General features: G+C 39.7%; 1 protein-coding gene across 5 annotated transcripts in view; it reads right to left on the bottom strand.

Annotated features, from left to right (window-relative positions):
* The window catches only part of diaph2 (diaphanous-related formin 2), an 852,337-nt gene that overhangs the window by 344,274 nt on the left and 494,865 nt on the right, over positions 1–13,198 (bottom strand). For all 5 annotated transcript variants that reach the window (XM_078211680.1, XM_078211681.1, XM_078211683.1 and 2 more), the window contains one exon: positions 7,503–7,742. In XM_078211680.1, the coding sequence (XP_078067806.1) occupies positions 7,503–7,742 (240 nt within the window). The remainder of the gene's footprint in view (positions 1–7,502; positions 7,743–13,198) is intronic.

Raw genomic sequence — 13,198 nt, 5'->3', positions numbered from 1 at the left:
CGCCTCCTCTTAGATCACTACCTGGGGCAGGGGGGGGGGGGGGGGGGGGGGGGGGTCCGCAGTGCAGTAAAACCTCGCCATACCTGTAAGTCAAACTGAAGCCTGATCCCATTTTTCCAGTGTTCACTCATGCACAATATCAATGAGGGTTAGTAGATTATTTTAGGAAGAAGAGCATTAAACTTGGTCCCAAGTCAAGGGTAATAAGACCAGTCTCTTCTACAGGTAACTGCACTGGTTTTTGAGCTAACTTAACATATTTTTACACACAAGGTCAACTTCAGTTCAGTTGAACTGAGATATATTAGCACGGTTTTGGAAATAAATTCACTTTTGAATGACTAAATCTCTTTTGGCACTTTTATTGTGCTGTTGAAGTACGACATCAGCACACAAGTGAAGAATTGAGACCTTGAATTCCAATTTTCCAATGCCCATTTGCCACTGGTCTCTGATTTGGGCAAATAATGGAGAGTACAAGTTTTGGGATCCCTAATTTTGTCAGTGGCAGGACCATTACGCTTGCACCTTCTTTAGCACAGTAAGCAAAGTATATTTCCATTTCAAAATACCAACTTACCTTTGCAAAATGCATTTGACTTTGATACTAATAGCTTTGAACAAGTCAAAAGCAGAAAGGTGAAAAGCAAACCAATGCAATTCTTAACTACAAAGTTAAAGCATCAAAGTAACAGATATTCATTCAATAACAAAACATCTGAGTACATGGAATCCAAAATAATTTGTACAATAGAGCCTCAAATTAATAAAAGATTGCCAAATCAAATGTAAACAAAATAGAATATGAAAATAAATTGATGATACAAGAAAACCTGTAATTTGTTTTGTCATAATTCTCAAATAACACCCTTTAAAAAGTTAAATGCAAAATACTGTGGATTCTGGAATCGGAAACAAAAACAGAAAAATGCTGGAAAATCTCAGCAGGTCTGACAACATGTGTGGAGAGAGAATAGAGCCAACATATCGAGTCCAGATGACACTTCGTCAGAATCACAAAGGGTCATCTAGACTTGAAACACTGGCTCTATTCTCTCTCCACAGATGCTGTCAGACCTGCTGAGATTTTCCAGCATTTCTCGGTGACCCTCTAAAAAGTATTTGTAAATCTTTGGGGAAAGTAAATTCAATTGCATGCACAAAGATTTGTTCAGTTTCCTGTTGAATTTCAGGATCCTTAATAGTACATGTCCAATTTAATATACAGATTTACTAAACATTTGCAATGACTGAAGAACAAACCAGAGAATGACATAGCTCAGAAGGAGGCTATCTGGCCTATCATGCCCATGTCAGCTCTTTGAAAGAGCTACCAAATGGTCCCATTCCCTGCCCTTTCTGCATCGTCCTTCAATTTATTTCCCTTTCACTTGTTTTTAAATTCCCCCTTGAAATTTATTAATGCATCTCTTTATACAACTTTTTCAGGCAATGCAATCCAGATCACAACAACATTAAAAAAAGCATAAAAGAATTCTCATCTCACCCCTGGTTCCTTTGCCGATTACAGAAATTGTCGTTGACAGTGCTATCAAGCGACACTTAGCAATACCCTACTCAGTGAAGCTCAGTTTGGATTTCATCAGGGTCACTCAGCTCCTGACCTCATTACAGCCTTAGTCCAAACATGGACAAAAGAGCTGAATTCAGAGGTGAGGTGAGATCTTGACATCAAGGCAGCATTTGGTCAAGTGTGGCATCAAGGAGCCCTGGCAAAACTGAAGTCAATGGAAATCAGGGAGAAAACCCTCTACTGGTTGCAGTCATACCTAGCACAAAGCGAGACAGTTGTGCTTGTTAGAAGTCAATCATCTCAGTCCTGGGAAATTGCTGCAAAAGTTCCTCAGGGTAGTGTCCTTCCCTCCATCATAAGGTCAGAAGTGGGGATGTCCGCGGATAATTGCACAATGTTCATCCTCAGATTCTGAAGCAGTTTGTGTCCATATGCAGAAAGACCTGGACAATATCCAGGCTGATAAGTGGCAAGCAGCATTCATGCCACAGAAGTGCCAGACAATTGCCATTGAGTGGTCGGGCATGATTAGATAATCAGGGGAGATGGGTCAAGTGTTCAGAGAAGGTGGTCAGGTGGCCAGTAGTATAGTTATCCAGGAATTAAAGTGGTTTTAATCATGCTAACTTTTTCTGGTTACTATTTTGCTAAGAGTCAGAACCATCTAAAGTGTCCGATTTAAATTAAAATTTCAGAGGGTTCCAGCTAAATGGTAATTGCCCATCAGAAGTTGGAATTTCCGGGCAACTCCCATGCAGTCCTTGCATGGGGTGTTCTGGGGGTTCCCCCAGACATTTCTTGAGGTACTGCCAGGGTACCCTCACCCCGTGTGGAATGGAAGATCTGGGCCATAGAGTACAAAACCATGCATATGATGGACCTTCATAAAACACTGGTTAAACAGTATCTGGAGTATTGTGTGTAATTCCGGGCATCACAGTTTGGGAAGAATATCAAAGCATTATATAGGGTGCAGAAGAGATTCACAAGACTGTTTCTGGGAATGAGTGACTTCAGTTATGAGGAACAACTGATGAAACTCGGTCTGTTCTCTTTTGAGAAGGTTGAGAGGAGATTTAACAGAGTTGCTCAAAATCATAAGGGGTCGGGACAAGGTAGCAAGGGAAAAACAGTTTCCGCTGGCATTACAGTCAAAAACCAGCGGAAACTCAAGATGAATGGCAAAAAAGTAACAACAATGTAAGGAAAAATCTTTTTATGAAGTCATAGTTAGGATTTGGAATACACTTCTGCAATGTGGAGGAGATGGATTTAATTGCGACTTTCACAAGAACACAAGAATGAGGAGCAGAAGTCCCTTGAGCCTGCTCCACTATTTGATTCGATTATGCTAATCTGTGTGCAGCATGAACTTCACTTTCCTGTCAAGCCCCCATAACCCTTGATTCCCTTGCATAAAAATCTACCTAACATAGTCTTGAGCATATTCAGTGATGTGGCTCCACAGGTCTCTGGGGAAAGAATTCCAAACAATAATAATCCCCATCTCCATTTTAAATGGGAGACACCTTATTTTGAAATGCTTTCCCAAGTTCTAGATTCATCCTTGACGGGAATCATTCTCTCAGCATCTATCCTATCAAACCTCCTCAGAATCTTGTCTGTGGGATCATCTCTCATTTTTCTAAATTCCACTAAGAGTCGTCTAATCTGCTCAACATTTCCTTATAAGACAACCACTTCATCCTTGGAACGAATCCAGTGAACCTTCTCTGAACTGCCTTCAATGCAAGTGCATCCCTCCTTAATTAAGGAAACCAAAATAGTGCATGTAGTCTCACTAGCATTCTACATAGTCGTAGCAAGACTTCCCTACTTTTATACACCAGCCCCCCCCAGCAATAAAGGCATACATCTCATTTGTCTTCCTAATTGCTTGCTGTTCGGCAAGCTAACTTTTTGAGATTCATGCAATATGACATAAGGTTTGTGCTGCAGCATTTTACAGTCTTTATCCATTGAAATAATATTCTGCTTTTCTATTCCTCCCACCAAAGTGGACAACCTCACATTTTCCCACGTTATACTGCATCTGCCAAATTCTGCCGACTCACTTAACCTATCCAAGTCTCCTCAGATGCAAATAGTTGAGGCCCCAGCACTTTAACACTTTGGTGCTCCAATAGTTAGTTTGCCAACCTGAAAATGATCCATTTATTTGAATACTCTGTTTCCTGTTTGCTAGTCAATTCTCTATCCACATAATTATATTGCCCCCAAAACCATGAACTATTGTGTAGTTTTGTTATATTAGGCGTGATCTTACCAGTTCACCAGGCCAGTTGATTGGCGTGGCAAGTTGGTAAGATAGAGCGTGGGGTGAAAAATCTTCCTTGCCTCTTCCAATCGTACTGGCACTGTCTTGCCGGCGAAATCAGCTCTGCGCCCAAAAATCCGACACATTTACCCGGCTAATCCCCCTAAACTACACATCTTGGGACACCAAGGGGCAACTTAGCATGAAAAATCCACCCACTCTCCACATCTATGGACTGTGGGAGGAAACCGGATAAGCTGGAGGAAACCCGTGCAGACACAGGGAGAATGTGCAAACTCCACACAGTCATCCAAGGCTGGAATCGAACACGGGTCCCTGGCGCTGAGAGGAAGCAATGCTAACCTCTGTGCCACTGTGCCGTTCCAAGGCAAAATGGAGGCAAAAATGTGCTCGTGAAATCCAAATACACCACATCTACTGGTTCCCCTTAATTTACCCTGCTTATTACTCTGGAAAAAACCCAAAAATTTGCAAACATGATTTCCCCTTCATAAAACTGTGTTGACTCTGCTGATTGTGTTTTGATTTTCTAAATGCACTGCTTTTAATAACATATTCCAGCATTTTCCAATTGACAGATGTTAGACAAAGTGGCCTGTAGTTTCCTGATCCTGACTCCATCATTTCTTGAATAGAGGAGCTGAATTTGTGTTTTTTCAAACCATTGGAACATTTCCATAATCTGGAGAATGTTGTATGATTACAACCAATGCACCCACTATCTCTACAGCCACTTCTTTTAAGGCCCTAGAATGCAGATCATTAGGTCCAGGGAATTGTCAGCCATGAGACTTATTAGTTTACCTAGTACTTATTATCTAGTGATTGTTTTAACTTCATCTGTCCTTTTTGCCCTTGATTTTCCACTATTCTTGGGGAGCTTTCTGTGTCTTCTACTGTGTCGCAAAATACTTGCTCAAAATCTCTATAATTTTCTTGTTTTCAATTATTAATTCCCCGGTTTCATCCTCCAAGCAACCATAGTTTATTTTAGCGACATATTTGTAGAAGCTGCAACTGTTCTTATACTTCTCACCAGTTTCCACTGATATTCTAATTTCCCCAGCTCTTCATTTTTTTTCATCCTTTGCTGTTTTCAAAAATGTTTCCAATCTTCTGGCCTAACACGAATCTTTGCAGCATTATCCACTTTTTCTTTCAATTTGATACCATTTTTAATTTTCTTAGTTAGCCACAGAAGGCGCGTCCTTCTCATAGTCTTTACCTCTCAATGAAATAGGTCTCCACTGAGCATTCAGAAATATCGCCTTAAATGTCTGCCAATGAATATCAGCTGCCCTACCTTTTAAACTATTCCCTTTGTTCTCTACGCCAACTCTGTCTTCATACTTTGCAATTTCCTTTATGTATTCATTAATTTCAGACCCAAGTTTCTCACCATCAAACTCAATGTGAGATTCAATCATGTTATGATCATTCTTGCCTGAGGGATTCTTTACTAATTACACCATTAATAGATCTAGTTTCATTACACATTACCAGATCTAAACGACTTCTTCCCTGGTTAGTTCCACAGCAAATTGTGTTAACAAACTGTCTTGAGTACACACCATCAAACTTCATTTGCCAATTTGATTGTCCCACTTAAAAACTGTCCCGTGTAAATAAAGATTAAAATCACCCTCAATTATTGTAGTTCCTTTTTTTCCCAAGCCCCCGTTACTTTGTGATGTAGACTATGGTGCAGCTGCTTTTCAGCAGTGTGATGATGAAGGTAGGGCGGTTGATGTCATATACATGGATTTTAGTAAGGCGTTTGATAAGGTCCCCCATGGTCGGCTTATGATGAAAGTAAGGAGGTGTGGGATAGAGGGAAAGTTGGCCGATTGGATAGGTAACTGGCTGTCTGATCGAAGACAGAGGGTGGTGGTGGATGGAAAATTTTCGGACTGGAGGCAGGTTGCTAGCGGAGTGCCGCAGGGATCGGTGCTTGGTCCTCTGCTCTTTGTGATTTTTATTAATGACTTAGAGGAGGGGGCTGAAGGGTGGATCAGTAAATTTGCTGATGACACCAAGATTGGTGGAGTAGTGGATGAGGTGGAGGGCTGTTGTAGGCTGCAAAGAGACATAGATAGGATGCAAAGCTGGGCTGAAAAATGGCAAATGGAGTTTAACCCTGATAAATGTGAGGTGATTCATTTTGGTAGGACTAATTTAAATGTGGATTACAGGGTCAAAGGTAGGGTTCTGAAGACTGTGGAGGAACAGAGAGATCTTGGGGTCCATATCCACAGATCTCTAAAGGTTGCCACTCAAGTGGATAGAGCTGTGAAGAAGGCATATAGTGTGTTAGCTTTTATTAATAGGGGGTTGGAGTTTAAGAGCCGTGGGGTTATGCTGCAACTGTACAGGACCTTGGTGAGACCGCATTTGGAATATTGCGTGCAGTTCTGGTCACCTCACTATAAGAAGGATGTGGAAGCGCTGGAAAGAGTGCAGAGGAGATTTACCAGGATGCTGCCTGGTTTGGAGTGTCGGTCTTATGAGGAAAGGTTGAGGGAGCTGGGGCTGTTCTCTCTGGAGCGGAGGAGATTGAGGGGAGACTTAATAGAGGTTTATAAAATGATGAAGGGGATAGATCGAGTGAACGTTCAAAGACTATTTCCTCGGGTGGATGGAGCTATTACGAGGGGGCATAACTATAGGGTTCATGGTGGGAGATATAGGAAGGATATCAGAGGTAGGTTCTTCACGCAGAGAGTGGTTGGGGTGTGGAATGGACTGCCTGCAGTGATAGTGGAGTCAGACACTTTAGGAACATTTAAGCGGTTATTGGATAGGCACATGGAGCACACCAGGATGGTAGGGAGTGGGATAGCTTGATCTTGGTTTCAGATGAAGGTCGGCACAACATCGTGGGCCGAAGGGCCTGTTCTGTGCTGTAATGTTCTATGTTCTATAAACGGCTCCCACCAGTGACTTCTTTCCCATGCTATTTCTAATCTCCACCCAAAATGATCGTACATCCTGGTCTTCCAAGGCAAGATCATTTCTCACCAGTATGAATTCATCCCTTATGGCAGTGGTTCCCAAAGGGTGTGGCGCGCCACACTGGTGTGGCAAGAGAGGATGGCAAGTCTAGCGGGAAGATGCAAGGACAATCAAAGAAACATTTAAACATGGATTAGATATTTTTCCAAAGCGATTGTTTTATACTTTCTGGATGTCCCATGATCATATTATAAAGTAGTTGTGTTCTATGCTATGAATCAAGCACTGCTAGGAGTTGTTTTTTTTTGTTTTTGAATGTATTTCTTATCAATAAAACATTTAGTGCGGCGTGAGCAAATTTTTATGCTGAAAGTGCGGCCCAGTGAAAAAGGTTTGGGAACCACTGCCTTATGGTGTTAAGGAGCAGTTTTTTTTAGCCAACATTTTTGATACATTTTAGAATTCTTCACATTGCACTTGAATCTGGGAGGTTTGATGTCTGACCCTTTCGAAGAAGAGGGGAAAGTCAGAGTGAATTAGCACTGACAATTCAAGTACTTCTTGGTGGTCTGGTCAAAATGTGGAGCAGCATCAAAAGCAGCATTGGCAAATGCACTGACTTGTTCACTCAGCAAATGTAACAGCGATGAGGAATGTGAAAATAAACAGATAATTCCTTTGAAATGCAAACATTGCTTTTCAAATGATAAGGCTTACCTTGCAGAGATAACTGATCTTGAAGCCAAACGTTTGTGCATTTCTGGACCCTGCATTCATGTAGTTTCCGACCAGAAGGACCAATTCCAATATTCTACTGAAGTTGTCACTCTTCTTCACTTCCTCACAAGCGATTGTTACATTCATTATATCTGGTTTGATATTGTTCAAATACTCTTCAAACTGAAGTTTGAAGAGGATATTGTTCAGTCGTGGTTGTAACAACTTCACAGAGCTCATCTGCAAAAAACAAGGTGTCAATTTGATGCTTCTTTCAAACCTTTGCTCAGAAAAATAAGTAAATCAGAAATGAGTCACTGCATATGAAACAGGACTGTTTATTTCATTCAGCAATCCTTTTTACAAAAATGTGATGAGTAACATGATCTCAGATGGATTCGTAGGAGGGATACAATAAGTAATCTTGGTATCATCACATGGGAGACAGGAAGAATGTGATGAAAAAGGGGGAAAACAGGCAGAAGCAGACAAAAAAGTGAAATGGAGACCACAACCACATCAGTCATGATCTCATCTGATGGCAGGACAGGTTGCAAGGGTCAAATGGCTTATTTCCAAATCTTGTGATTCGGATTCCCGATCATTCCCTAGTCATTGCTGGAAATATCAAATTGAAGTTTGATCAAACACAACTGTAAGCCCTACGTCATCAAATTGCCTGCTGGCACTTAATGCCTGAGGTGGGGCTTGAATACCAGTCACCTTGGTGAGACATTAGATTCCTGGTATCACCTATGGAATAAGACTCCAGTATAAAATTTGCATCTGCCACATTGAAGGAGCAAATAGGAAAGATAAAAATGTTTTGAATTTCATCAAACAAAATCTGTTTTTCCAGATTACCACAAAAATGTCTAGAATTTCATACTGTAATTTAGTAATCGTGTGCTATGTGGTCATGACTTCATAATAAATTGGGGCAGGAGTAGGCCACTCGGCCGATCGAACCTGCTTCGCCATTCACAAAGATAACAGCTGATCTGATTGTAGCCTTCACTCAATTCTCCTGCTCGTCTCCATAACCCTGAACTTCCTTGCCAAACAAAAATATGTGTAACTCAGCCCAGAATATATTTAGTTACCCAGTCTCTATTGCTCTCTGGATAAGAGAATTCCAAGAATAATGATCCTCTGAGAAAAGAAGTTCCTTCTCATTTGCATCTTAAATAGGAGACCCCTAAATTGGTCAGATATTTTAGCTTTAAGAAATTTGTACTTGGTCCTAATGGCTTTTGTCAGGAGTTACTTTAGCAATATAATCCTGCCTAGTGAAACAGTATCAGAATATCTACAATATTAACCAACTGAGTACATCACAAAAGATACCACAAGTAACTAATTGACCAGCAATTAATTGTGGTCATCCAAAACTCTGCTGCTCATATCTTAACTTGCACTGAGTTCTGTTCCCTTATTGTCCCTGTGCATGCATTGGCTGGCTTCTGGTCAAGCAATAATATTTATTTTAAAATATCCATCTTTGCTTTCAAATCCTCCATAGTCTCACCCCTCCCAATCTCTGTATCCTCCTCCAGTCTCTCAATCCTCTGAGGAATCAAAGCTCCTCTAAATTCTGATTTCCTGTGCATCCTCAATTTGAATCGTTCCGCCATTGCTGACCACACCTTTAGTTGCCTAGTCCCGAAGCTCTGGAATTCCCTCCCTTAACCTCTAACTTGCTATCTTTCTTTCAGACATTCCTTAAAACCAACGACTTTAACCAAATTTTTGCCTGAAAATTTCCTTATGTTATTCAGTGTAATACCTTGTTTTATAATGTTTCTGTGAAGCACCTTGGAATGGTTTATTATGTTAAAGGATCGAGGTATGTTGTTGTTGACAGTGCTAGATCTCAAGAGGACATTCATTGGTTGGTGGAATGCGCAGACACATTGGAGGTGAAATTTAATGCAGAGAAATATTGAGTGATGCATTTTGGTCGGAAGAATGAGGAGAGGCAAATATAAAACAAAGGGCACAATTTTTAAAGGAATGCAGGAATTTAGAGACCTGGGGGTATAGGACACAAATTGCTGAAATTGTTGGAAGTGCAAGAGAAAGCATCCAAGGTGGCATAAAAGGCCCTGCACTTTATAAATAGATGAACATAGAATACAAAAGCAAAGACCTAATGGAATTCTTGCATTAGAAGTTGCATTATGTAAAATATTTTATGAATGTTGAAGAAACTGTCAAATTATTAACTTTTCCGGACAAGAGTTTTTGATTAATATAACATTTCGGAAAAATGTTACTGCAATTCCACTAAAACAAATTCAAATGTGAGTAATATGTGCACTAAGTGTGCAAACATTCAAAATTTGTTTTTAATAATGCATGCAGCAAAGCATTTTACTTGTTAATTATATTTAACTTCAAGATTCCAATAAATTTCAATTTAATCTAGTTTGACAGTCATCAGCTGCATTAATCAAATAACATTCAAGTTTATTATGAGGTAGTTTTTTATCAAAATGGAGTTCAACCACATTCCATTTTGGATTAAGTCCACCATTTATTAAAAAATGTTGCCTCATCAACTTTCTAATTTCCTGAATTGTAGTTTACTTTTATCAACTCTTTCCACTTCACTGCAAATTACTTCTGCGAACAATGAATTTATGAATTCAAAGACCTATCAGTAAAATCAAGAAATGACCTGTACTGATGCACTTAAGAAAATAACCATAATCTTTTCAACAAAGAAGTGCACCTATGCATTTATTAGATTAAACACAACTATTGGTTGAATATTTATCATAATTCACTTATCAAATTCCCTAAGCTACAGTTAAAACCATCAAGAATAAATTGGTACATCTTGCAAAACATGATCCCAACCGTTGGAAATGTATAACACATACTGGTGACAGTAGATTCTACGCTTTAAAAAAATATATAGTTTTCACATAAGTGAAGTATCAAAAGTGAACTGTTAGCTCATTTATTTCTGATAAGCAATCTCCAGGTGATGGAACAGGCATGTAGGAGTGATAGGTAGTACTATGTTACCCACTTTGCCCTTTTAAAGTCAAATAAGGTGGGTGCTCTGCTGGCTCAGCTTCTAAAAACAAGTATCTGAGCTATATAGGCAGAAACACCCAGTCATATTATGAGGTAGCTTTCCATCAAAATAAGGTTCAATCACATCAGTTTTGGATTCCACCATTTCTTTAAAAAATATTGCCTTGTCAACTTTCGAATTTCCTGGATTGTAGTTTCTTTTTATAGACTTTCCATTTCACTGCAAATTATTTCAGTGAACAATGAATTTATCAATTCAGGAACTACAAGTCAAACCAAGGTGTATGATGAGCAAGCAGATTGCAGGGGTGAGGGATTATAGGATAATTAACAATAATTGTTGTTGGATTGATATCATGTTGACTAACATTAAGGAACTGGTAGTCCAATTCCAACAGCACACTACTCAATTTGAAATGATTATATCACAGTGATTTTGGTTACTCTGTGATCACTGGAAGAAATTGACACAGCCCAGTGGAATTAATAACTTAAAATCAATCCTGAATGTATATTTACAGAATGTAGCTACTCTGAAAGCGTGCTGGGGCACCAACTTGTTGTTACTAAAGTTGCATACCCAATATTTCAATGCTGGTACAGAAGGAAAAGTAATGCATGAAAGCGGAGGAATGCAAGTGCTGATTTGCATTTCCTGACATTGCAAATTCCACAGCAATTCAGCAAAAGATCACCCTGTAGTGTAAATAGTTGCCCATATGGAAGCAATCTGTTGTTAATGGTTAAAACTGGCAGTGATCTGTGCTGAGAAAAGAAAACACCTGTGTAACAAGTGTCAAGCTGTCAGACATAAACCTAAGCCACTTCAAATCTATCCACAGTCATGCAAATAGGAAAGACCCCAAAAGGAAGGCACCATTCACTTAAACACAGCTTCCTCTGGTATTATGAAAGCTATCAGACTGATGCAATAAAACTGAACTATAGTGGTTCATGTGGTGACCTCTGGAGTTCAGAAACTTTGAATCTTTGCTTAATTTTATCTGTGAATACGGGCAAGTGGTCAACATTTTGTACCGAATGCCCACTTGATAAAGCATAACAGTTGACATTTTTGAGAGTGAAATATCCTGGAATCAGCCTACATGCTGTGCAACCTTGTCCATCATTTATTTCTCAAATTTGTCTTTCTCGTTACCTCATGGCTGTTTTTCTCTTGATCATCTCTAGTGAAGAATCTACCACTCAAATTAGATCACCTCCATTCCCTTTCTAAGCCACCAAAAGGAACCAGGCTAGTTTGTTCAGAACTCTCTATGTTTTTCATCTGCTCAGTATTTTGCTTTTATTTACCATATATTGTTCACTTAAGTGAATGAAACTATGCAGGATGATATTAGTTGAAGACGGGTAAGATAGATAAGAGAGTGCAAGAAGGGAGAAAACACAAGGAAAGAAGCAAGATGCTTGAAACATGGCACACAGTACAAAATAATAAGCCTGAATAAGCAGTCGAGGGGAGAAAAGGAGCGGAATGCATCCATATAAGGAAATGGCTAGTGCAGCTACGGTAATTCAGTTGCATGACCATGAAAGAGATCAGTTACCTAGGTCAAAGACCCTCTTTATAGCTCCAGACAACCACACGGTATGACTCACAAGGAAAAGCTTAGAACAGATGAAGAGTAGACGGACAAACCTTAAAATTAACACAAAAGCAGAAGTTCTGATAAAAATACAGGTGACAGAACAAACCACAGAGACTGAGGGGCCCAGGAGTGATGAGATACGACACCACAACTTAAGTTTGATCGAGGTTTGCAATACTGCGAAGAGAGGAAGGATTGATACCTGATTGACACATGGTATTCTGAACTAATACATGTAACCATCATGACGCAAAAATGTGTAAATATATTTGAGCTGTAAACAACAGAATGTCTCCGAGCTTGACTTGGACAGGCCTCTCCTGCATGCATGTGGTAAAAGCTTGAATGAATTCCCTTGTTATGCTCCACTCAGGTCTGAAGGCTCAACCTTTAGTAAAATCCCCCAACTCTAGTTAATAGCATAAAGTCAGAATTGGCAAACCCATTGCACAGAGGTTAGGGAGTTTGAAGTTAAGGAGGTTGACAGTGAACTTGAGATGAAAATAACAATAACAAACAAATAATAAAATCAGCAAACATCTAGAGGAATACTGAGATGTGATTTGCCCAGTTACAAGATTAGCAGGTGTCTGTAAAATTTGAGGTTGAATTGCCATATCAGAAACATTGTTTACCAGAAATCAAGGGGGATATATAAAATAGGTAACTTCTAAAGGCAAGGAATTTGAAAATGACATCCAAATCCACAGGGTGGCATATCAAAGTAATTAAAAGTATAACTGCTAGCACCCTCATTGGGGAAGGAGGCTAGTTGTCCATCCAACAGCCAGACAGGCCAAAATCTTCAGAGAGATTAGTTCCATCTATGATCAGAGACAGGGGACCTGTTCCATCCAACATTTAGAGCTACGGCAGATTGCAGCCATTCGCCTCTAAAAGACGCAGTTTTGAAGCTTCAATGAACCAAAAAAAAGGTGTTTTCTCACACTTGGTCACCTAAGCTGTATTGTATGGTAAATATGAGCTGAATTTGAGAATTACTAAAGTGGATGTTGTTTGGGAAATGGGGTGTCTTAGTGA

Source organism: Mustelus asterias, chromosome 4 (assembly GCF_964213995.1).
Source record: "Mustelus asterias chromosome 4, sMusAst1.hap1.1, whole genome shotgun sequence".
NCBI classification, from domain to species: Eukaryota; Metazoa; Chordata; class Chondrichthyes; order Carcharhiniformes; family Triakidae; genus Mustelus; species Mustelus asterias.
The sequence above is the reverse complement of the archived record's forward strand: the minus strand, read 5'-3'. Positions and strand labels throughout refer to the sequence as shown.